At 36.4% G+C, this 24,986-nt stretch overlaps 2 protein-coding genes and 1 long non-coding RNA gene across 3 annotated transcripts; 2 read left to right on the forward strand and 1 right to left on the reverse strand.

Moving 5' to 3' along the window:
- Positions 1–1,807: 1,807 nt before the first annotated feature.
- LOC133795683 (uncharacterized) lies at positions 1,808–3,140 on the forward strand. Its single transcript, XM_062233140.1, has 2 exons — positions 1,808–2,135; positions 2,203–3,140. The coding sequence occupies exons 1-2, from the start codon at positions 1,808–1,810 to the stop codon at positions 3,138–3,140; spliced, it is 1,266 nt and encodes a 421-aa protein (XP_062089124.1).
- A 2,237-nt stretch (positions 3,141–5,377) lies between these two features.
- On the forward strand, positions 5,378–5,985 carry LOC133793909 (uncharacterized). Its single transcript, XR_009875019.1, has 3 exons — positions 5,378–5,579; positions 5,659–5,874; positions 5,944–5,985. It is a non-coding gene; the product is annotated as an uncharacterized LOC133793909 (long non-coding RNA).
- Positions 5,986–7,306: 1,321 nt separating this feature from the next.
- Positions 7,307–8,962, reverse strand: LOC133797901 (stemmadenine O-acetyltransferase-like). The gene has a single exon (XM_062236001.1). It carries the CDS (start codon positions 8,896–8,898, stop codon positions 7,522–7,524), a length of 1,377 nt encoding a protein of 458 aa, XP_062091985.1. The 5' UTR covers positions 8,899–8,962; the 3' UTR covers positions 7,307–7,521.
- Between the last annotated feature and the right edge of the window lie 16,024 nt (positions 8,963–24,986).

The raw sequence follows: 24,986 nt of genomic DNA on the forward strand, positions 1-24,986 counted from the left end.
TGTTCATAATGGAAAATCATGTTTAAAAATACAATAAAAGATAAGCTCTTATTATTCTGACCATAATGGAAAATCAAATGCAATCCCTAAAATCAAGCCTAATGTCCTCATATCTCTAATAAATCGATGTTTGGGAAAATCAATTAATAATATTTATGTTTTATTGTTAACTGTATTTTTTTATCAACTAATAATTTTTGTGGTAAGGATTTGAAAGTTATTATTATATATCATCTCTGTTTAATATTAGCAGGAATTGCATATTTTGAGTTCATTTCAAGAGAGCTTTCCCTTGTCATTACTTGCAGCCTCTAAAACAACACCAAACCACATAATAAATCACTACTGCATTACTCTTCTTTTTATTAATTTGTACTCTGTTGACTAACCACTGCATTTTTAATTTTCAGGATTAATTGTTGATTGTAATTTGAGCAAGAGCTTGGTTTTGCAGGATTTTCTATAACGAAAGACTTTGGATTTTGATTGATTTATTGAGGTATTTACTCTTCAATGTGTTTATTCTCTGTATTTGGGATTGTTTATTTTGGTTTTTTTTTTTCATTATGTGCTATAAGTTTAAGAGAATACATGTTTCAATTGAATTTTTGTAAAACTTTAATGCATGTAGAAAAATATATGTTGTTCTAATAGAACCCAATATAGAGTTAAGTGGAGGTTAATCTAATTCCATGTAATTAATACAATATGTTTAAGCTATAGCTACCTATAACTAGATTGATATTTACACATATTTAGTCCTATTTAAAATAGTGTATTTGTTTTTTATCAATAAAAAGAAGTCTTACTATTTTTACAAGTTTTGAGTTTCTCAGAATAATATGTATATTTGTTGTTCTTTGTGATGTTATTTTTCTTTAATTACTTCCCATCCTTTTGTAATAGTCTATCCATTTTCTTGATGCAACTATTTTTCCTCAAGAAATATGGAGTCAGGTTTACCCAAGAAAAAATATGATATATTTCTAATTAAGATATATGGTACATGTGTGTGTTTTTTTAGGGAAATTTATGTATATATGTACCATACATCAACTCTGAGCAAGCAATTTGCGTTCATTAAAAGAAAATAAAAAGAAAAAAGTAGTAAAGAGTGAATCAATAAAATTATACAAGAAATAATAATCATAAGATTTATGTTATTCATTTTGTGGTTTTTTCTTTCATAAATATTTTATAAATGGTCAATATGCATAAACTTATAAATTTTTTACTAAATTTAATAACCAATAAAGGTAATAATTAATAAAATAAGTATAATAAAACAAATAATTAAATCAAATAAAAGTAATTACTAAATTATATATAAAATTGAAATTAAATTGATTATTAATTACTCACTTAATTTATTAATTAATAAACTTTAATCTAATAATTTATTGATGATTTATTTGTAAAACATGATAATTCATTGAAAAAATAATAATTCAAATAATAATTTCTTACACTGTGTAGTGTAATAATTAATAATTTCTTACACTGTGCAGTGTCCTATAGAATGTCGATTGACAAGACTTGGATTAATAATTCAAATAAATTTTCTGATGAGTATGTTGCTGGAGCGTTTGCATTTGTTGAGAGAGCTCAACAATTTGTGGATACAGGGGGACTAGTGAAGTGTCCTTGTAACAAGTGTCTTAATATCGAATTGCAAACGATTGGTGTGCTAGAAAGTCATCTTTTTTAGAATGGTTTTCTACGAAGTTATACAAATTGGTACTGGCATGGAGAGGAGGAAATAATACCGACCAATAGAGTGGTCCACCAATGTCACGAGGACGAGATGATGGATGTTCTTAATGATATAGCACAACCTAACAATTGTGAAGATGATGAGAACGAGGTTGATGATGAGATACCACCAACATCAGAATGCAGAGGTACTAGCCAATACTATAATGACTTATTTGCCGAGATGGAGTCTCCGTTATTCCCAGGGTGTGAAAAATACACATCTTTGAATTTCGTAGCTAAGTTGATGCATTTCAAAGTGTTGGGGAAAATTCCAAACAAAATTTTTGATGGAATCTTGGAGTTGTTAGAAGATGCATTCCCATCTCCAAATAAGATACCAAAGTCACATTATGCGTCGAAGAGGTTGATGAGGAAATTGGGTTTGGGTTACGAGTCAATCCATGTGTTGTAAGTATGATTGTGCATTGTTTTGGAAGGAAAATGCAGGAAAACACAAGTGCCCAATTTGTGGGGAGGATCGTTGGGTTGATAAAAATACCAAGGGGAAGAAAGTGGCCCAAAAAGTTATGCGTTATTTTCCATTGACCCCTCGGTTGATGCGAAAATACGCGTCAAGGCACATTTCTCAACATATGAGATGGCATCATGAAGGGCGTGTTAAAGAAGATGGTATCATGCGTCATCCTGCAGATGGGAAAGCATGGAAGGATTTTGACCGTAGCAATCCAGCATTTGCAATGGAACCTAGGAATGTGCGTCTTGGATTGGCTGCTGATGGATTCAATCCTTTTGGAAATATGAGTTTGTCTTATAGCATGTGGCCGGTTGTGTTAACGACTTACAACTTGCCACCGTGGTTATGCATTAAAGAGACTAACTTTATGTTGACTTTATTAATTCCTGATCCACATTCACCTGGAAAAGATTTTGATGTTTTCTTAAGGCCATTGGTTGATGAGTTGAAGGAATTATGGGTGAACGGTGTTCAGACTCGAGATGTTGTTGATGGTAGTTTTTTTAAGCTTCGAGCAGCTTTATTGTGGACTATAAATGATTTTCCAGCGAGGACTAGTCTTTCTGGATGGAGTGGTCAAGGTTACACTGCTTGTCCTACTTGCAATGTATCAACACCATCAGTTCGTTTGCAAAATAAGGTTGCATTTTACGGTCACAGACATTTTTTACCAATGGGACACCAAATTAGAAAAAAGAAGAAGTTATATGGTTCAGTTGAGAAAAGACCACCTCCAGAGGAATTTAGCACTGAAGCTATTTTCACACAAATGAATTTTATGCCTGAATCTCTTCCTGGTAAGCATGTTAGCTACGGTGGACAAAAAAGGAAACGCACAAAAGAGCAAGTTGGTTGGCGTAAAAAAAGCATTTTCTTTGAGCTCCCATATTGGGCCAATATGAAGTTGTGACACAACCTAGACGTCATGCATGTTGAGAAAAATGTATGCGATAGCTTAGTTGGCACAATAGTCGGGTTGGAAAATAAGACCAAAGAAACAATTAGCGCTAGAGTAGATTTGGAGAAGATGAAGATAAGGCCAGAATTGCATCTGAGAATGGTAAATGGTCGAATGGAAAAGCCAGCAGCGAAATACACATTTATTCCTGAAAATCGGCATGAGTTTTGTCGATTTTTGAAATCAATCAAATTTCCAGATGGGTTTGCATCTAATCTAAGGAAGAATGTGATTGAAAATGACAATAAGATTACTGGGTTGAAATCCCACGATTGTCATGTCATATTGCAACGTCTTTTGCCAATTGGTGTTCATTCATTCCTAGAAAAACCTATTGCCAAGACCATTATTGACTTATGCACTTTCTTCAAGATTATTTGTGCTAGAACTCTGATTGTTTCTGATTTGGAGAAAGTGAAAACATCAATTGTTAAAATTCTTTGCGGACTAGAAATCATTTTTCCGCCAGCGTTTTTTGATGTTATGGTTCACCTAATGATACATTTGCCTCAAGAAGCAATAGATGGAGGTCCAGTACACATGAGGTGGATGTATCCCTTTGAGAGATACATGAAAAAATTGAAACATTATGTGCGTAATAAAGCTCGTCCTGAGGGGTCCATAGCTGAGGGTTATGTCGTCGATGAAGCATTGACAGTCTGTTCTATGTACTTCAAAGGGGTGGAAACAAGGTTTAATCGTCCAGATAGAAATGTTGATGCAATTCCAGCACCAAAGAAGTTGTCTGTGTTTCAATCTCAAGGTCGTCCGATCGGTAAGAAGACATTAACAACTTTGGACGATGAACTTAAAAAAACTGTTGAGTGGTACATTCTCAACAATTGCGTTGAGATTCTCCCATATATTCAGTAAGTACTTTGATCACACTAACAATATATTTATCTACTCTTCCATTTATCTTTCAAATTTTTTAAGTCTTTCATATTTTATATGTGTAGAGAGCACAAGCAGATCCTTTTATCTAGTGGTGCTGAAAACCTAGATCAATTACAGAAAAAGGAGTTCCCCATGTGGTTTTACAATAAGCTTTACAATCTTCGACAAGCGGGATCTACAGAAGCTTCTGAAGAGTTATTCTCCTTAGCAAGCGGCTCCTCTAATCTTGTTTCTTCATACACTGGGTGTATTGTCAATGGAGTTCGATTTTTGTGCTATGATAGAGATAAAAATTTGAAAACTCAAAACAGTGGTGTCTTAGTACCCGGAGTAGACAACAAAAGTTTCTACGGGCAATTAGAAGAGGTTATAGTGATCATACCTTGCTGGTTGTTCTGTTGTATTATTCAAGTGTAAATGGTTTGATACAGATCCTACCAAGAGTAGGATGAAGAATGAAAATAATATAACCAGAATATTTACCAAGTTCGAGTGGTACAAAGATGACAAGTTTATCTTGGCAACTTAGGCAAAACAAATTTTCTATCTTGATGATTTGAAAAATGACCGGGATTGGAAAATTGTTGAAGAAGTTCATCATAGAAATGTGTGGGACACCCCAGCAGCTGATGAACAGTTGGATCCCATTGAAATAGATGTTATGCATGACACAATATCATCTGATTTCCAATTGTTTTTCGATCTTGGTCTGTTGCCAGAAATCAATTTTTGCCGTAGAGATCAACCGCCATCTATTGTCAATGTAGATACTCCTGTTGATCAAGAGGAAGATGAAGAGGAAGAGGAAGAGGAAATGGTCGATGAAGAGGAAGAGGAGACGGTCGATGAAGAGGAAGAGATGGGCTTAGAAGAAGATAATGTAGAAGAAAATGAGAATGATAGTGATAATGAATATTATAGTGATGATTAAGTTGTAATTTTTACATTCAAAGATTGAATGAAAATATTATTTATGGATAACCATATTATTTATGTTTATCTTTATTTGTCAACATTTTATTATATGCACACATATATATATATATCATTATATTTAAATTTATTAGATGTCTTCTGCGGTAATGCGACATCACGGAGGTGATGGCGGGGCAGATCCTCCTCGAGATCCAACACATATAGAGGCTGACTGTGAGAGAGGTAATTCATGCACTATCTACTGTTTTTATTCATAAATTAACCTTATAACTATAAATGTATAATTTAATATTATGCAATTGTAAAATAATAGTGCCTGCAATAAAAAGGCGTGGCATCAACAAAGGAATATCAACCCGAGAGGCTAGGGCTGCCTTAGGTAGACCATTACCCCTTGAGTGGGATGTTCGAGGAAAGACGTACAAGGAAATTGGTGAATATTCTCATCATTTGTCTCGGGAGATCGGCCTTCTCATTCGACAATATGTCGATCCCGACTATGATCGATGGGATAAAGTACCAAAGGAAGTTAGGGATCGAATATTTCCTCGTCTACAGGTAATTTATTTCTTATCTTTTGTATTTTGTTGAATTTAATGTTAAATTTGACTAATTAACTTAATTTATTTTAATTTAGGATGATTTATTCGATATTGGTCTCACTCGGTATGGGGCAGAACATCGAAGTGGCATTCTTCTCGGCATTCAACGATCTTGCGCTGATCGTTACTCAGAATGGAAGAATGATATATCTACTCACATAAAGAAGCATGGTCGGAGACATGCTCCTGATGGTTTGGTAGAAGAAAAATGGAAGAAGGCGCTTGATTATTTTGATCGACCTGAAGTGAAGGTAAAATTTCTTTTTAATTTAGTTTTATTAATATAACATATATATAATTAACACAATGTCATTTTGTAGAGGCGCTCTGAGATTAATGCTGCGAATCGAGCAAAACAAAAATAAAATATCTTCCAAGGATCGCAGTCTACGCCAGCGCTTCGTTATAAGAAGGTATTTTTTCTTATTAAATTTTAAAAAAAATTCATATATTTTTATTAAATTTCTAAATAATTTTTGTATATTAGCGCAATATGCAAACTGGCCATCTCTCAGGCGTTCCAGAAACTTGGATGATACTAAATATAAAGAAGGGAGAGGTTGGGTCAGTCAAGTAGCGCGTGATAACTATGTAAGTAATTGTATATTTTTTATATTTTTCTTACTTTGTAAATTTGCAATAGTTGTATTAAAAATTCAATAATACAGGAAAAGTTGCTGGAGGTACGTCAAACTCAGCAGACACAATCTTCTATGACCACCTCCAATGCGAGTACTGCCACAACTGAGGTGGACGACATTGCCCTTGTTGAGACAGTCTTTGGACGCCGTCGGGGCCATCAGACAGGACTTGGTCGTAGGATTCGCTCGAGCGCGGAACGTGAAGTGACTGACACACTTCAACCACCGTCACCGTCCCCTACTGCACAAGAGATGCGGGATGTGGTCCAACGTCTCCGAATCGTTGAGGAGTACATGGCTAGACTTGGTGGAGCCTCAGGTTCTGGATCTTCTCAGCCAGGTGATGGTCAGGATTCGACACCTCCTACTCAATAGGATGCTGGAGAACATTATTTATGACTTTATACTTTATGTAATTTGACTTTAGGAAAATATTATATATCACATTCTACTTTATTTAGACTTACTTTGTTTTATTGGAACATTATATTTATAAAATTTTATGATTATTAAATTTCATTAGATTTATTTATGTTTCAATAAAAAAAAATCAAATAAAATATATAATAATTATAAAAAAAAGCAAATTAGAAAATTTCATTAGATTTATTTATGTTTCAATAAAAAAAATCAAATAAAATATATAATAATTATAGAAAAAAAGCAAATTAAAAAATATATATATCTCTAGCGACAACATATGAGGCCTCTAGCGACGACATAGGGAAGAAGTTGTCGCTAGAGAATACACAAATACGGAAATAAGAAGCCATCCAGCGACGAATTTTATCCGGTACTAGCGACAACCAATGTTGTCGCTAGAACCTCTAGCGACGACAATTCTGAAATCGTCGCTAATAAAAACCAATTAGCGACCGGGTTATAGCGACGACAACTAGCGACGACCATGTCGTCGCTGAAGCCTCCAGCGACGACAAATCCCCTTCTAGCGACGAAAAAAGTCGTCGCTAATACCCCTTCTTCCTGTAGTGTGAGACCATTGAAGATGAAGATCTAAAGTAAAATAAAGATGACATATGGATACTGAAAATATATTTATATTAATATGAACAAAGAAAATCAAAAATCATATTCTACTTACACGGTAAGCTATTTTTGAGATTGACTTTATTTTTGGAGTAGAAACTAACATGCATTACAGGTTCAAATACTACTGCTACTACCAGAAGAAAAACCATGATATGCACTGATTTAAATAAAACATTTAAATCATTTTGAAATCCATGCATGCAATCATCAAATAATGCTGACTGGAAGGCCTTCAGGATTGGGAGAAACAAAGGTCAGGAACTTGGGATCTTTTTCCAGAACATTCATGTGATTCTCTTCAAGGGTCACAAATGCTTCCATTCCCTTCCCACCTTGTCCATCCACGAACACAATCAAGTTTCTAAACTCAGCCCCGACATTCCCATGGGCTCCGACCCATATCGGCTTCCCCCACCCGAAATCTACATCATTGAAGAAACCGTTCCAATTTGTAAACCCATAAAATTCAGGTGCACTGCTATCTTGTTTTGATGAGTTAATTAGAATATCGTCCATCGAATCATAGAACTCTGATACTGCTGAATAACCCACTTCACCTTCCATGCTCTCCAAATACTCATTATTGAAACTCGCAAGAGATCCCCTTAGAATTTCAACCGCCTCAGACAACTTCATTGAGCCAACATCTTTGGAAGTCGCTTTGGCCCACCAAAAGAGGTTTCCAATGGAGGTGGTCAAGACATTGGAGCTCATTCGTGGTCTCATGTTCACTGCATGGGCTATAATGGAATCCTTAGAAGCTCGGCCAGTAGCAATCGCAGCTGCCGCCGATGCATGTTTCCATAGAAAACATGTTAGTACTTCATTACGTGATGGCTTTGGGACACGTTGGCTTTTACCAATGTCCCTTAGGTTTGCAATGGCGTTGGCTTGGAATACAAACCGCTTCGTCACAAAGTTTCCCTTATTGAACCATAACTTATCCTTTAGAGATCTGTATTTAGTGGGCAATAAATCTCTTGGTGGGAAGGCTATCGAGGCATTAGAGAGATTAGGAGGTATGATTTTTGCAGGGAAGCCTCGAAAAGCAGTGGCCCATGACATGAGGAAATGGCTCAAAGTCCCTCCATCTGCTATTTTATGGCCCAACGAACTAGCTATGGCTATTCCGCCACATGCAAAAATGTTGACTTGAAAGCCAATTTGAGGTAGCTCTTCTTGTCGAGCTTCACTTTCATTTCTCCAAGGTAGGAAGGGAACAAACTGATTCAGCAACTCATTTTGTTTGAGCTTGAAAAACTCAATCAAACTACAATTGACCTTGGCCTCAACGTAGGTGACTCCAGCGTTGAAATCATCGACGTAGAGATTGTTCTTTGTCCTTCCTGAAAATGGGTAAAACAAAGTTAAGATTTCAGACAGGGATTTCTTCAGCTGGACTAGGGTTTGGGGAATATTAGCATTGAAATTTGGATCAGTATTATTGTTGCGAAAGAAGACCATGATTGAGGCGTATGTCATGGGAGTAATCTGATCAAAGAGACAAAGTTTGTGTGGTTTTAGCTCATTTAAGGAAAGCGAAGATGGTTTCACAGTTTCTCTCGAAATAATACTAACTTCCATAGTTCACTTGTTGTGGGATAATAATAAGAATCAAATATATGTTTCTTTTTTCCTTTTTGGATTTGGTTGTGATATCTAAGCATCATGGAGTGGGTATATATAGTATTTTTTTTCCATTAAAGTTAGAAAGAGAGTTTGACTTTTCTTGCTTGGCATTAGACATAATTAATAAGGTTAAGGTGGTCCACAAAAAAACATTTATTTCTGAAGGGGTCTACCATATTGGTTATGTCACTATTATAAGTCAATGAAATTTCTCTCTTAATGTACGTCCAAATTCATAAATTTCTAATATGAGCAATCACACTCCATCTGTATGTGGTGTAAGATGAACCACAGACTTATCTTGATCAAACAAAAATGTGTTTTGCATTCAAAATTTAAAACATGTGGATGTTTTTCTATTATATATGTTTGGTTAAATATTAATTTAATTGGTATTGGATGAGAACAAAATTGTGGTTAAATATTAATTTGTAGTTATTAAGTTGAAAGGTCGAAGATGTTACGTCCCCTTCTGGACCAATTTCATCTGTACGAATGTATGATAGTGAGTGGCGACTCTCAAGATTTTTAGGAAATATTTTTAAACAGTTTACATGAATATCCAAATGTTTAAAGAAAAATTGAATGTACAAAATAAAAGTGATAAAAAAAATAATATAAGGTATTAAAATTATTATAGATGTATATAAACATTTCAAGAATATATATTAATAATATGGTAAAATTATATATTAAATAACGGTATACCATTGAAGTATTATTTATTTTGTAAGAAAATATCTAATTACTATAGATTGCATTGGAAATGAAAAAGTAATATTTTTTTAAATAATCATTTTCAAACTTTTCTCATGAAATGTATACATTCTCTTCACCAATATTATAAAATAAAACTTAAAAATATCTTATTTCTCAACTACCAAAATTTAAAAATATAATAATATGCATACGTTTGCTTAATTTATGATGATTTAAAATTTATATATATAGGAAATAAAAATTATAGGGGCTTCACTTTAAGCTCTATTGGTGGGGCTCTCAGTGTTTCTCGTCCCGTGAACAGTTTTCGGCGCGATTTTTTTATGACCGTGTATATTGTAGCTATTTAGAGCATCTTGCAAATTTTCAAAAAATTCCGAATAGTTTACAATATCGAAAACTAGGTTCAAACATAATTACTTTCCACGCACATACAAAAAATTAGTCACGTGTGCAACAACATGTTTGAACTTAGTTTTCGGTACTGTAAACTATTCAGAATTTTCTGAAAATTTGCAGGATGCTTTAAATAGCTACAATATACACGGTCATAAAAAAATCGTGCCGAAAACTATTCACGGGTCGAGAATACTAAGAGCCCCACCAGTAGGGATTAAAGTGAAGCCCCTATATGAGAATTCCCCTAACCTCCGAGGCGCTCCTTGGCCTCGGCCAATCCCTAACGGCCTCTACCTCGGCCGGATATACCTTAATCCTATCTCCACTAACAATGTGTCCAAGGAATGTCACTGCCGGCAACCAGAACTCACACTTCTTATATTTAACATATAACGAATGCTCCCCAACCTCTGCAATACTAGTCGGAGATGTTGCTTATGCTCTGCCTCTGAACGAGAGTAAACCAGGATATCGTCGATGAAGACAATTACAAACTGATCTAAGAAATCCTTGAACACCCTGTTCATTAGATCCATAAACGCTGCTGGGGCATTGGTCAATCCAAACAACAAGGCCAAAATCTCATAATGCCCATACCTTGTGCGGAAGGCCGTCTTCAGAATATCCTTGTCCTTGATCCTCAGCTGGTGATAACCATATCGAAGATCAATCCTCGAGAATATTGTCTTACCCTACAGCTGATCGAACATGTCATCTATCCTCAATAGGGGGTACTTGTTCTTGATAGTCAACTTGTTCAACTCCCTATAGTCTATACACATTCTCGGAGTCCCATCCTTCTTCTTCACAAATAAAACCGGAGCACCCCATGGCGAGAAGCTAGGTTTGATAAATCCTAAGTCTAGAAGCCCCTGCAACTGTATCTTCAACTCCTTTAGCTCTGTCGGAGCCATCCTATATGGTGCCTTTGACACTAGCTCTGTACCCGGTGCTAACTCAATGACAAACTGAATCTCCCTGTGCAGCGATAGTCCCAATAAGTCCTTAGGAAACACATTCAAAAATTCGCATACCAGTCTAGTCTCCCCTGGTCCCACTAGCGTAACTCTAGTGGTATCCATCACACTAGCAAGAAAACATATACAACCCCCTTGTAATAGGTCTCTTGCCCTCAACGCCGATATCATAGGAATACGGGATCAGTGCATAGTATCCACAAAAACAATGGGTCGTCACCATTTGGCTCGAAAGTCACCATATTCTTCCTGTAGTCTATTGTGGCCCCGTATCTGACTAGCCAATTCATCCCCAAAATCATATCAAAATCATACATACCCAACTCAATCAAATCTACTGATAGTTCCCTACTATCCACCATCACTAGTAGTGCTCTAATCCATCTCCTAGAAACTACTAGCTCCCCTGTAGGTAGTATAGTCCCAAACCCCACGGTATAATACTTACTAGGCCTACACAATCTATCAATCACTTTACTAGAAACAAACGAATGTGTAGCACCAGAGTCAATCAATACAGTATATGAAGAGCCGGCGCTAGAAAGATGACCTGTCACTACCAAGGGACTAGTCTCGGGCTCAGCCTGTGTCAAGGCGAACACTCAAGCTGGAGTCAAGCTATCCGCCTTCATTGGTTCCTCTTGCTTCAACGTCGGGCAATCTTTCTTGAGGTGTCCAACCACCCCGCACAAGTAATAGGCCTTTGCCCAAAATTCGCTCAGATGGTGCTTCCTGCATCTAGTACACTCTGGATAACTCCTCCATATCTCACCACCTCCCTGGCAGCCACCCTCGGCACCCCGGCCCCTTCTATCAGGACCGACAGTGGTCGAGGTGTCAGGGGTCTTCCTCTTCTGATCACTGGGGCCTCCGCCCCTACCAGACCGGTCTTCCTCTTCCTCTTCCACTTCCTCTTCCTCTTCTGATCACTGGGTCTTCCTGTATATGGAGGCACTTCCATGCGAACATCTCGTCTTGCAGCGCTCTCCATCCATATCTTGTTCTCTGCCTCCTCAGCAGTGAGGGCCTTCTCAACCGCTTGGGCATAAGTCGTCTCCCTAGGTACTGATGTGATCCTCACATCTCGGGCTATCATAGCATTAAGCCCTCAAACAAAATTGTCCTGTCTAGTTGCATCTGTAGGCACTAGATCTGGTGCAAACTTCGCTAGCCTATCAAATTTCAGGGCATACTTAGTAATTGTCACGCTGCCCTGTACCAACCCAGTGAACTCATTCATGTGCTGATTGTATGGTATTTGAGAATGAAAATATAGTCATAATTTAAAATAATTAATAATTAGTTGCACTGAATATAACACGAAACGTAGTATATGATACGAGATAAACTATGTTATACCCAGATTTCGAGCCATGAGAAGTGTAACCTCGAAAGCTGGATGCATAATGAATGAACTCGTAAAGTCTGGAGTATGTTCCAAAACTAAACATCGAGCCTGCAAAGCTGAGACGAGTTCGAAGATGGTGGCCTCGAAATCCCCACGAGCTCGAAAGGTAGGCTCCGAGGTGCATCTATTCTCAGGGGATGACCACGGATCATGGGCTCCGAGCCTGATGCGCCAACGATCTCGAAGTCATGTGGCCTCGGGAGATGTTATTAGCTCGAAAAAGTCGATAGGATACCTGGGAGAATATGGCCGTGGTGATATAGGATAATAACCTTGAATATCCTGATGAATCATCTATAAGAGATGCGGTCTACATTTATTACTGTAAATCCCCTACAATCTTGGGATATTATTTGATCAGTTATACGCCCCCTGGTCTTCAGGGGACGTTTCCTTTTGTATCGGATTACAGGCATTTAAGGCCATTTAATTTATTTGCATAAAAAGAGTAACTACCCAAAATATGTGGGATAGTATTCAGAAATCTTCTCTATAAATAGAGAGGTTATGCACCATTGTAAAGGACGGAATTTTTGTGATCTTGAGAGAAAACTCTGAAGAATTCATCCTTGGAGAATTTTCAGAGATCGTTTTGAGTTTAATAACAAAGACTCGTGGACTAGGCAGATTTAACTGCTGAACCACGTAAAAATCGTGTTTTGTATTATCATACTTTTATTGGCCATTACTGTTTGTTGTTTATGTGCTCTTCTTTCACTGTTGACGAAAAACGGCGTCAACAAACTACATATCATCATATTAATTTTTATTCAATATTACATCATAGGACTGATCTTACTACAATTTGTAGGATCTCATTTATATAAGTCTATATGCATGTTCCTTATTGCACAAAATAACATACAATAGAAAACATAAATACATGTATAGAAGTAGTTTTCATACAGAGATTCATAAATACAACCATTAAAGTACTTACGAGATGTGTAGCGGAACAAGACTACACCCTTTGGATACCCTAACCTTTTGTTCTTGTTGAATGATAGATATTGCAAGGAATCCAAACTGCTTTGAAACAAGACCACAATCTTCAAAGTCTTTCTCTAAATCAACCTAATGTTTGTGTGGGCAAGTCTCAACATATGAGAAAAAAATTCCTAGATAGAAAACTAAGAGAGAGTGGACTGCTAGGTATAGAATATTAGTAGTGAATTTTTACCTTGTCAAATTTATCTTACCTAATGTATTATATAACACTAGTATATATATAGACAATCAGCTAGGACATAAAATAGGTTTTAGTTACCCATTTTATTTTAATTATTTAATAATTATAATTAATTAAAAGCTTGTCCAAAATTAACCAATTATAAGTTTGACATTTATTTAATTCATTTTATTAATATTAATATCAATTTATCAATATTAACAAATTTGTCCCAATTGGTTATAATGCTCTATTTTTGAGACTTTGCAATAAAAATCTCAAATTTTCTTCTATTTATTTTCTCACAAAATATCAATAAATAATTTAACATTATTTGTTTTCATTGGCCTAGTCAATATGATAGTTTTATGATTAATAATTAAATTAATTATTCAAGACTACTAGGTTCATTTTGATAAGAGAATACATGGGGTCTATGGATCTATGAACTCAAGATTCAATAAGTTACCGTAAGTTTATTTATAACAAATAATCTTACTACCTTATTAAGTCATCGTGACTCAACTATAGACTCAGAATTGCACTCATGAACTCATAGAATACTTTAACCATAACCGACATTCAATCCTCTATAGATGATCTACTAATGAGACGGGAGCAAATTACCGTTTTACTCCTCATTGGTATTTTATCCTTAACTCCCACTAAGTTCCTTGTAAATGATATTCTGTAAACTTAATTACAAAAATGAGTATACTCCATCATTTAACACTTGAACCAAGCTATAAGGAAATCATCGTTTCACTTCTTAAACAGAAGCTATAAATTTCATGTCTATGATAAATACTCTCACTCAATTATACTACCAAATCTCAAATATGTAAGTATGAGTTAATCCTTAGGGTAAGCTGTTAAAAATTTATTTATTTGGGGTCACAATTGTAAATATAAAAATGTGTGATGGGTCATTATATAAATGAGTCAAATTTATGTGGTCTATTTTTGAATAAAGTTTATGACTTAAGGGCATGATTGTCATGATTTTTATATGTGGATACCATTGAGACAATTTCTGATTTGATGAGGGGCCAAATTAGAAATAGTAAATAAATTATTAATTACTGTTTTTCCAGTTATTAATAAAGAGGTAGGTCCCCAGTTTTGCATCGCTTCACATATCGTATTCTTGAATCCCCATCATCAAGAAACTCAGGTTCCAGAGAAAAACTTTGATGCAAAGATTGGAAGATCATACCGTTCAAAATCGATTCTATGGACTCCGGTACGCTTCCGCTAATCTATATTTCTATTGTTTGATTCTCATGAATTAATTAGGGCTAAATTCAGATTATAGTATTCTAACATTTGGTACCAGAGCATCCCTAAATTAATTCTTGAGAATTTATGGTATTATTAGTCTTCCATGAATTTTTTTTTTTTTTGCCGTTGTGCATATGTATATCTATTTATTTGATTGATTTGGTGTTGTTTGACATAATCAAGTCAAGTCATTTTACGAATTGAGTTTTGTCGTATTGTTGGAATCGGCAATGTTAGGTTTGGTTTCATTGGATTACTGTTATATCTCACGCATATATAAGTGACATATATATATATATACGTACGAATTTGGCAATTAAGTTCTCTGGCATATATGTTTTCATAAATCAATGGCATATATATATGGTTCTTTGTGTTTTGTTCTCAGATTTATATAATTTTATGTTGCCATCAGTTCTGCGATTACTTTTCTGCCATTATTATTTTGTTTTTCTTCATATGTTATATATATATATATAATAAAACAAAAGTTTGCGTTTTTTTTTTCTGATCTGTACAAAATAGTTATATGTATTTATATATATATATATATATATATAGAATAAAATAAAATCAAAGAAAACGAATTACAGTTTTTTAGTTTTTTTTTTGTTTTGTTTTTATATGAATAAATCTATATATATAAAAGAAATCAGGAAAAGTTGACAAGTATTATAAAGTTTTTTTTTTTTGCATTACTTATATATGTGTGCATAAGTTTATTAATTTTGGAATAATACAGTAACAATTTAATTCAAATTTTGGTTTTAAAATTTATTAAGGATATCTAATATTTAGTTAAATTAATTGAAACAAAATATCACCAAAGTGATCTCTTTTGTGTAGATTAATTTAATAAAAATATTAAGATAATTGTGTGTATGTAATTCATGTGTTTATTAACTGACCCAAAGGTAAGTTAATATTTGACAGAGTTTCATACATACATATGGTGATAAATGTGTGACAATTATAATGTATTTTTGTGTGAATAATATGTTAGTCCAAAGATTGCATATTATTTGACATAATTTATTGTCAATGTTTGATCGCTATAACAAGAGTACCGCTTACAATTAATATTATTGTCCAAAGACTTGATATTAATGATGTGTTTGGTATCTTGAGATGGGATTAACCATTATTTGATTTTATTGTTTTATATGGATTCTTATGTGAGCTTGTTTTTTGTTATTTTGTTATATATTCAGTTAATTCATCTACTCCTGCCACAATAACTACCAACATTAACTCTATTCCCATGCTTAATGGGACAAATTTCAAGGCTTGGAAAGGAAAATTACTTGTAAACCTTGGTTGCATGGAATTAGACTATGCATTAAGGCAAGAACAACCTTCACCTCTTACTGCAGAAAGCACTCCTGATGAAAAGATGGAGTTTGAGAGATGGGATCGTTCTAATCGCATGAGTCTAATGATCATGCAACAATGCATTCCAGAAGCCTTCGGAGGCACAGAATCTGAAGAAATCACTAAGGCCAAGGATTTCCTCGATGCAATTGAAAAACGTTTCGCTAGAAATGATAAGGCTGAAATGACTTCACTTCTGGCTTCCTTGATGTCCATGAAGTATAAGGGTCGAGGAAATGTTAGGGAGTACATTATGGAAATGTACCAAATTGCTTCAAAACTTAAGGCACTTAAGATCGAGCTTTCTGAGGATTTGCTTGTTCTTATGGTTTTGATATCGCTTCCTGCACATTTTAATCAGTTCAAAGTAAGTTATAACTGTCAAAGGGAGAAATGGACTCTAAACGAGCTCATTTCTCATTGTGTGCAAGAGGAAGAACGGTTGAAGCAAGATAAAACTGAAAGTGCTCACTTGGCCAGTGCCTCTAAGGATAAGGGCAAGAAAAGAAAGCATGAAAATGAAGCTGCTAAAGGTCTAGTGCAAAAGAAACAACATAAGGAACCAACAGGTTGTTTCTTTTGTGGCAAGCCTGGACATGTGAAGAAGGAATGTACAAAATATCACGCATGGCGTGCAAAGAAAGGTATGTTTCTTACTTTGGTCTGTTCTGAGGTTAATTTATCCTTAGTACCTAGAAACACTTGGTGGATAGATTCTGGTGCTACTACTCACATAAGTGTTTCTATGCAGGGTTGCCTGAGCTACCGAAAGCCAAGTGATGGTGAAAGACACATCTTTGTGGGCGATGGACAATCGGTAGAAGTTGAAGCTATTGGGCATTTTAGGTTGTTATTAGGAACTGGTTTTTATTTGGATTTAAAAGACACTTTTGTTGTACCGTCTTTTAGACAGAATTTAGTTTCTGTTTCATTATTGGACAAATTTGGATATTGTTGTTCTTTTGGAAACAATCAATTTAGTTTGTCTTTAAATTCCAATGTTGTTGGAACTGGTTACTTGAATGCTTATGACAACCTTTATTTGCTAGAAACAATTGCATCCTATAATGAAACCTTGCATGTGGAATCACGTGGTACTAAACGCAAATTAAATAAGGAAAATTCAGCCTCATTATGGCATAAGCGCTTAGGTCATATCTCAAAAGGTAGAGTTGAGCATCTTGTGGCTGATGGCATTTTAGAGTCTCTTGACTTCACAAACTTTGATGTTTGTGTCAATTGTATCAAGGGAAAACAGACCAAAACTAAGAGATTAGGTGCCAACAGATCTACAGATGTCTTAGAATTGATTCATACAGATATTTGTGGGCCATTCCCTACAGCATCATGGAATGGTCAACAATATTTCATATCATTCATAGACGATTACTCACGTTATGGGTACCTATATCTTATTCATGAAAAGTCAGTCTCTGGATGTGTTCAAAGCTTATAAAGCTGAAGTTGAGAATCAACTCAACAAAAGGATTAAAAACGTCAGATCCGATCGTGGTGGTGAGTACTACGGTAGATATGATGGCTCAGGCGAACAACGTCCAGGACCGTTTGCTAAATTCCTAGAGGAATGCGGTATTGTCCCACAGTACACCATGCCAGGATCACCTAGCATGAATGGTGTAGCTGAAAGACGCAATAGGACTCTTAAGGATATGGTAAGGAGCATGATTGTTCATTCTACCTTACCTGAGTCCCTCTGGGGAGAAGCTTTAAAGACAGCAGCTGACATTCTAAATCGAGTACCAACTAAAGCAGTTGCAAAAACACCTTATGAGCTTTGGACAGGTCGAAAGCCTAGTCTAAAACACTTTCACATTTGGGGATGTCCAGCTGAAGCAAGGCCTTATAAGCCACATGAAAAGAAATTGGACTCTAAAACAGTGAGCAGCTACTTTATTGGTTATTCTGAGCGATCTAGGGGCTATAAGTTTTATGATCCCACACTCAAAAAAATTTTTGAGACGGGAACTGCAACATTTTTTGAGGATGTTGAGTTTGGGGGGAGAAATAAGGTAAGAGACATTGCTTTTAAGGAGGAATTGAATTCAAACCCAATTTCTACTATCACTTTTGACAATATTCAGGTTCCTACACCTATCATTCATCAAGAAGTGAATCCAGAACCTCAACAAGACAATGTTGAACAAACCCCTATTCCAAATGGGGAAATTGTTCCAGAAGAACAAACTCAACAACCTCAAGAACCAGTGTCATTAAGGAGGTCCACGGGAGAAAGGAGAAGTGCTATTTCGGATGATTATATTATATTTCTCCAAGAACATGAGGATGACAATGGAATGATGGAAGATGACCCAATCAACTTTCATCAGGCCGTGAAAAGTTCTAACTCTCAAAATTGGATTGAAGCAATGAATGAAGAGTATAAGTCTATGCAAGACAATAAAGTTTGGGAGCTTGTCCCATTACCAGAAGGAAAGAAACCGATTGGTTGCAAATGGATTTTTAAGACAAAACGGGATTCAAAAGGTAATGTGGAAAGGTATAAAGCTCGTCTTGTAGCAAAGGGATATACTCAAAAGGAAGGGATTGACTTTAAGGAGACCTTTTCTCCAGTTCATCAAAGGACTCTTTTAGGACAATCATGGCACTTGTTGCACATTATGATTTAGAGCTTCATCAAATGGATGTGAAAACAACATTTCTCAATGGAAACATTGATGAAACAATATATATGATGCAGCCTGAAAACTTTGTGTCAGGAGACCCAAAGAAGATGGTTTGCAAATTGACCAAATCCATTTATGGGCTCAAACAAGCTTCCCGTCAATGGTACCACAAATTTCATCAAGTGATTCTCTCATTTGGTTTTGAGATGAATGTTGTTGATGATTGTGTGTATCACAAGTTCAGTGGGAGTAAACATGTTTTCCTGGTTTTGTATGTTGATGACATACTGCTTGCCACAAATGATATAGGCATGTTGCACGAAACCAAGAGATTTCTGTCAAGAAATTTTGAGATGAAAGATCTTGGTGACGCCTCTTTTGTTTTAGGAATTCAAATACATCGAGATCGTTCTCGGGGTATTCTTGGATTATCACAAAAGAGCTATATCGATAAAGTACTAAAAAGGTTTGGCATGCAAGATTGTAGACCAGGTGACACCCCTGTCGTTAAAGGAGACAAATTTAGTCTTAAGCAATGCCCTAAAGCAAGCCTTGAAATTCAAGAAATGCAAAAGATTCCATACGCTTCAGCTGTTGCGAGTCTAATGTATGCTCAAGTTTGTACGCGTCCGGATATAGCGTACATTGTTGGAGTGTTAGGCAGATACTTAAGCAATCCAGGAATTGATCACTGGAAAGCAGCCAAAAAGGTTATGAGATATTTGAAGAAAACAAGAGATTACATGCTCACATATAGGAGGTCAGATCACTTTGAGATCATTGGATATTCTGACTCCGACTTTGCGGGATGCCAAGATAGTAGGAGATCCACTTCGGGCTACATATATCTGTTAGGTGGTGGAGCTATATTGTAGAGTCCAAGAACTTTACTTAGCTAAGATAGATAGTAGTATGATAGTATTTATAGCATTATCTTTGTTACTTTGGATTTTTGGTTCAGACCGGGAGTTATTTGGACACTCATAGTAGTACTTATAGATTTTCTAAGTTTAACCTATAGTTTAAGAATATTAAGTATAACCTAAGGTTTGATTAATGTGATTGATATTAAGGATTATATTATTATATTATAAGGTTTAGACATCAACCAATAGGATTTTAAGCACATGTTTTGAATGGTAATTAAGGATTAAGTATTTTTGAGGATTAAATTAAATAAGGGTTAAGTTTGAATGTTATAGGGTCAGTCAGCAGCTTTGAGTACGTTGAGGGCTTAGTCAAGGCTGTTTACTCCATTCAAACTTAGCTAAAAATGTGTAAATTCGTGTTTAAATATTCAGCGTATGCCGATATATCGCAGCTATAGGGGGCGATATATCGCAGCACGTAGATACGGAAAACACGAATCGATGCACGGTCGCCTCGGGAACAAAGGTCCAGGCGATATATCGCCTATAGGGGGCGATATATCGCCTCCACCAGCATGTTTTCAAATACTTTTGAATTCTTTTCCTTTCAGCCATTCAAACTCCTTCAACAGTCCAGCATCTTATGAACGAGTCTTCAGCCTCTGCTGAACGACTATTCAAATGATTTTCACCTAAAAAGCCATTATTTTTATTCAAGTAAAATCAAGATATTTTCATTCCCAAACTCTATAAATAGGACCTAGTACCCAGCCATTATTCACCATTTGCTCTAAGTTCAAAAGCTGCTAGTGTTAAGTGAGTGTGAGAGTGTAAACACTTGGTTGGGGAAAAACTATAAGCTTAAACATCATAAGCTTATCAAACACTTTGGGAAGTGAGTTCTATAGTATTTCGGTGAAGGTTAGAGTGATCTTGCAATCTTTGAGGTAAACCCAAAACTCTAGTTCCTTTCTATATTTTATGTTATTTCCTTTTTCAAAAACCTTCTACTCAGTCCCCTAACCTTATTCTTATTTTGGTTAGGGAATCCAAGCTCTTAAGCATATAAGTCGGTAAGTATGTTTTTATGGTTTAGTCTTCCTATTCTCTTTCATTTCATCTCCTTTCTTTAGACTCACTCTTTCTTATGGTTTTAGGAGTGTTCCAAAAGTCCCAACTCAGTCCATAATCCCGGTAACTTTGGTAAGGAAAATAGGCTAGAATCTATATGTTTATGTTTATGTTATCCTATGTGTTATGATATGATATGGGTATGTTATGAATATGTTGTGCATGTGTATGTTGTAGGCTTGGGCATATGCCCTATTTGACTAACAAGACCCCAAAAAGATTGTGGGCATATGCCTATTTAGCTGGTAGGACCCCACTAATCTCATGGGCATAAGCTTGTTTAGTCTATGGGACCCCAAGTAATAATGGCCATTATAATAAGTGTATTATGTGTTATGATATGTCTTTACGTTATTATGAAATTATGTTTATGTTTATGACTATGTGTTAGATTTTCCTTGCTGGGCATTAGGCTCATTCCTTTCTGTTTATGTGCAGGAAATAAGCTTAGAGGCGGTAAGATTCGTGACGCTTAGAGGATGTGTATCGATGGTGAATGGAGTCAAGGGGCCGAGCGTTATTCGATTCGAGGATGTAGTCTTGTTTATGCTTTTATGGTTTTAAATGTATTTTCCGCATTTTCTATGTAACTCTTTTTAGTTTATAAGTTATTTTTGTTTTAAAGACAATGGGTACCCATATCCTACTTATTTTATGAAAGTAACCTTTGTTTCCATAAGTTTTCAATAAAATTATGGTATTTCCGCAAAAATGTAAGTTTTATGTATAGATTCGTTAATGGTCCAAGTAGTCTAGATTAGTGGGTCGTTACAGTTGGTATCAGAGAAAACGGTTCTTTTGCATGAAGTTCTCCTCGATACACACGCTCAAAGCTCCGAATCGGACCGCCAAGTAAGTGTTTAAGTTACTAGTTATGTTACTTATGAGTATAGCTAACACTTTTAGTGTTTATGTTTTCAGTTAAGAATGAACGAAGCTTTAAGCAATGAGGATATCCGAGCCATTAAGGCTTTAAAAAGAATAAGGGAGCCAAGAAACACCGTAGGAGCACTAGAAAAGATCACTCGAAGATTGATCTTGTTCCACAAAGAGATAGGTCACCTTCAAGAGTCTAAGCAAATCATGATGAGATCTGCAGAACAATATGTCCTAGTAATTAGGCTTTTAAAAGATTTTCCTTCAGTAATTTTAACTTTAGAAGAAATATGGGAGAATATAAATAATGATGATGACTTACAAGCAGCCCTAAGATATTATTCTCTCATACTTAAGTTCACCTATGATTTAGAGTTTCAATTCACTAATGAGCAACAACATAGGATCTTCTTGAATCTTCCCCGAGGAAATTTTGAGGCTCAAGACAACGATGATTATAAGGAGATAGATAATGATATGCTAGATGAAGGATCGGATGTAGAAGATCCCGATTTTTAGAATAGCTAGTTTTTCATTATTTGTTTTGTTTATTTCTTTCTTTATTTATGATTGTAATAAGTGAAAATCTTTTTCCAAATTGATTTCATGTTATTTTATGAGTTTGATTCTATTTTCGCAATCATAATAAGTAATAAATAAAATAAATAATGACTAAGTTCAGTGAGGGTGGATACAAATCAATGAACCAAGTTTCTTTATTGAGAGTTAGGGGGCCTTAGTAGTGGGAACGATTTTACTGATCCCAGCCCTCCCTCAATATGGTTAACTTTGGAACAAAGATAAGTTTCGAGCCTGAGAATTAAGTCATATAGGATGATTAGAAACACACCTAGAAAATAAAGATGACTTGTTTTTCTAAGTATAGAAACCCACTCTAATAATAAATAAAGACCTATATAATTTTTCATAAGAAGTCATAATAAATAGGTCTGAGATATGTTTGTTTTAGAATAAGTTTTTGCCTTAGAGCCTATTAGGGTAAGTTCTAACAAGTTCTCGACTGTTAGAACTTTTGGTGAAGATGTCGCTCCGAAGATCTGCACGCACCAACAGAAACGCCTCCAACATTGTTCCAACGACCAATGATGCCCTCCAGTTCACAGAAGAGGAGTGCGTGCTACTACTAGCCGCAACACGCCGACACCGCCAGCTGACAACACCGCGGAAATCGCTAGACGGCAACAACAAGTCGAGGAACTCTTGCCGCAACAACGTCAACAGGCGCAGACTCAGCCTCAGCCTCCGCCGCAACCGCAGCCGCAGCTACAACAAATGGCCTAGCACCCCAACAAGTTGGTCCATATGGGGGATGGCCAGTGACGAACTACGCACCACATTCAGTACCGAATATGGAGTCAGTGTATGAAAGATTCCTCAAGCAGCACGCTCCAAACTTCGAAGGGACTATAGACCCCTTTGAGGCAGAAGAGTGGCTAAGGAATGTGAAGCCAATTCTTACGCGCATGAACCTCAGTAATACGGACCGCATATCCTGCGTCTCGTCATTACTCAGGAAGGATGCCAGAATATGGTGGGACTTAGTTCAGCAGACTAACGATGCCACCACCATGATATGGACAAGATTTGTGGAGCCGTTCCACAAGAAGTTTGACACCTCAGCAGTCATCGCTAATGATAGAAGAATATGCTCGTCAGTTCAACAGATTAGTCAAGTTTGCACCAGAGCTGGTCCCAACCGACTTTACGAGGTTGAACAAGTTCGTCAGAGGACTTAGACCAAAGATGGAATTAGGGGTTAAGTTAGCAAACCTGGGAACCACTACCTATGCCAATGTTCTAGAAACGACAATCGAAGTAGAAAGGATTCTGATGAATGTTAGTGAGGAGAAGAAGGATTAAACGATGGTTCCAGACCAAAGTCTCTGCGTTGACCCAAGGAGGAACCCATGCTAGTAACAAGGATTTACAGGTCAGATCCTATCCTCGATAGTATATGTTCTAGTATTGCTTGATTGGTAGCTGTATACTCGTAGATCTCGTTAGGAATGATAGAAAAACTAGACAAACCTAGTGAAAGATTTAGAACTAGGTTTGTAACCGAGTTGCCTTCGGGCAAAGTAGTTCTATCATCACGAATAGTACGAGGCGTACCGATCAAGATTGAGGACATAGAACTAGAAGGAGACCTGATAGAGCTAGTGATCAAGGACTTCGACGTAATACTAAGCATGGATTGGCTAGCACGGCATGGCGCAACGATCGACAGCAAATGCAAGAAGGTGATGTTCGAGACTCCTGACGGCCAGAGACGATGCTTCATGGGACAAGCTTCAGGACTACGCACACCGTTAGTGTCATCTCTCAAAGCTCAGAGAATGATGGAGAAAGGATGCCAAGCATTCTTAGCCAGCATCACAAATGTGGAAAGGAGACATCACTCAAAGTTGGAGATGTTCGGGTTATACAAGAATTTCCAGAAGTTTTCCCTGATGACTTGCCAGGATTGCCGCCAAATCGAGAAATAGACTTCACGATAGAATTAGTACCCGGCACCGAGCCTATCTCTAAGGCACCATACCAGATGGCACCTACGGAACTCAAGGAGTTAAGCTATAAGAACTCCTAGACTTGGGTTTCATTAGGCCAAGCCATTCACCATGGGGAGCTCCGGTACTATTCGTGAAGAAGAAGGACGGAAGTATGCGCATGTGCATAGACTACCGTGAGATGAATAAAACAAATACCCGCTACTTCGGATTGATGATTTGTTTGATCAACTCCGAGGCGCGACTGTATTCTCTAAGATCGATTTAAGGTCCGGGTATCATCAGCTCAAGGTAAAAGGAGAAGATATCCCTAAGACAGCCTTTAGGACTCGTTATGGACATTACGAGTTCTTGGTTATGTCTTTTGGTCTTACTAACGCGCCAGCCGCGTTTATGGACTTAATGAATAGAGTCTTCAAGGATTACTCAGATAAATTTGTCGTTGTATTCATCGACGATATCTTAGTATACTCCAAGGATGAAGTAGAGCACGAGGAACATTTTAGGATGATTTTGACGCGATTGAAGGAGCACCAACTCTACGCAAAGTTCAAGAAATACGAGTTTTGACTCTCACAAGTGGCGTTCCTCGGGCACATCATATCGAAAGATGGAGTTGCAGTAGATCCATCGAAGGTAGAGGCCGTGAAGGATTGGCCTAGACCAAAGA

Source organism: Humulus lupulus, chromosome 8 (genome assembly GCF_963169125.1).
Source record: "Humulus lupulus chromosome 8, drHumLupu1.1, whole genome shotgun sequence".
In the NCBI taxonomy this organism is placed as follows: Eukaryota; Viridiplantae; Streptophyta; class Magnoliopsida; order Rosales; family Cannabaceae; genus Humulus; species Humulus lupulus.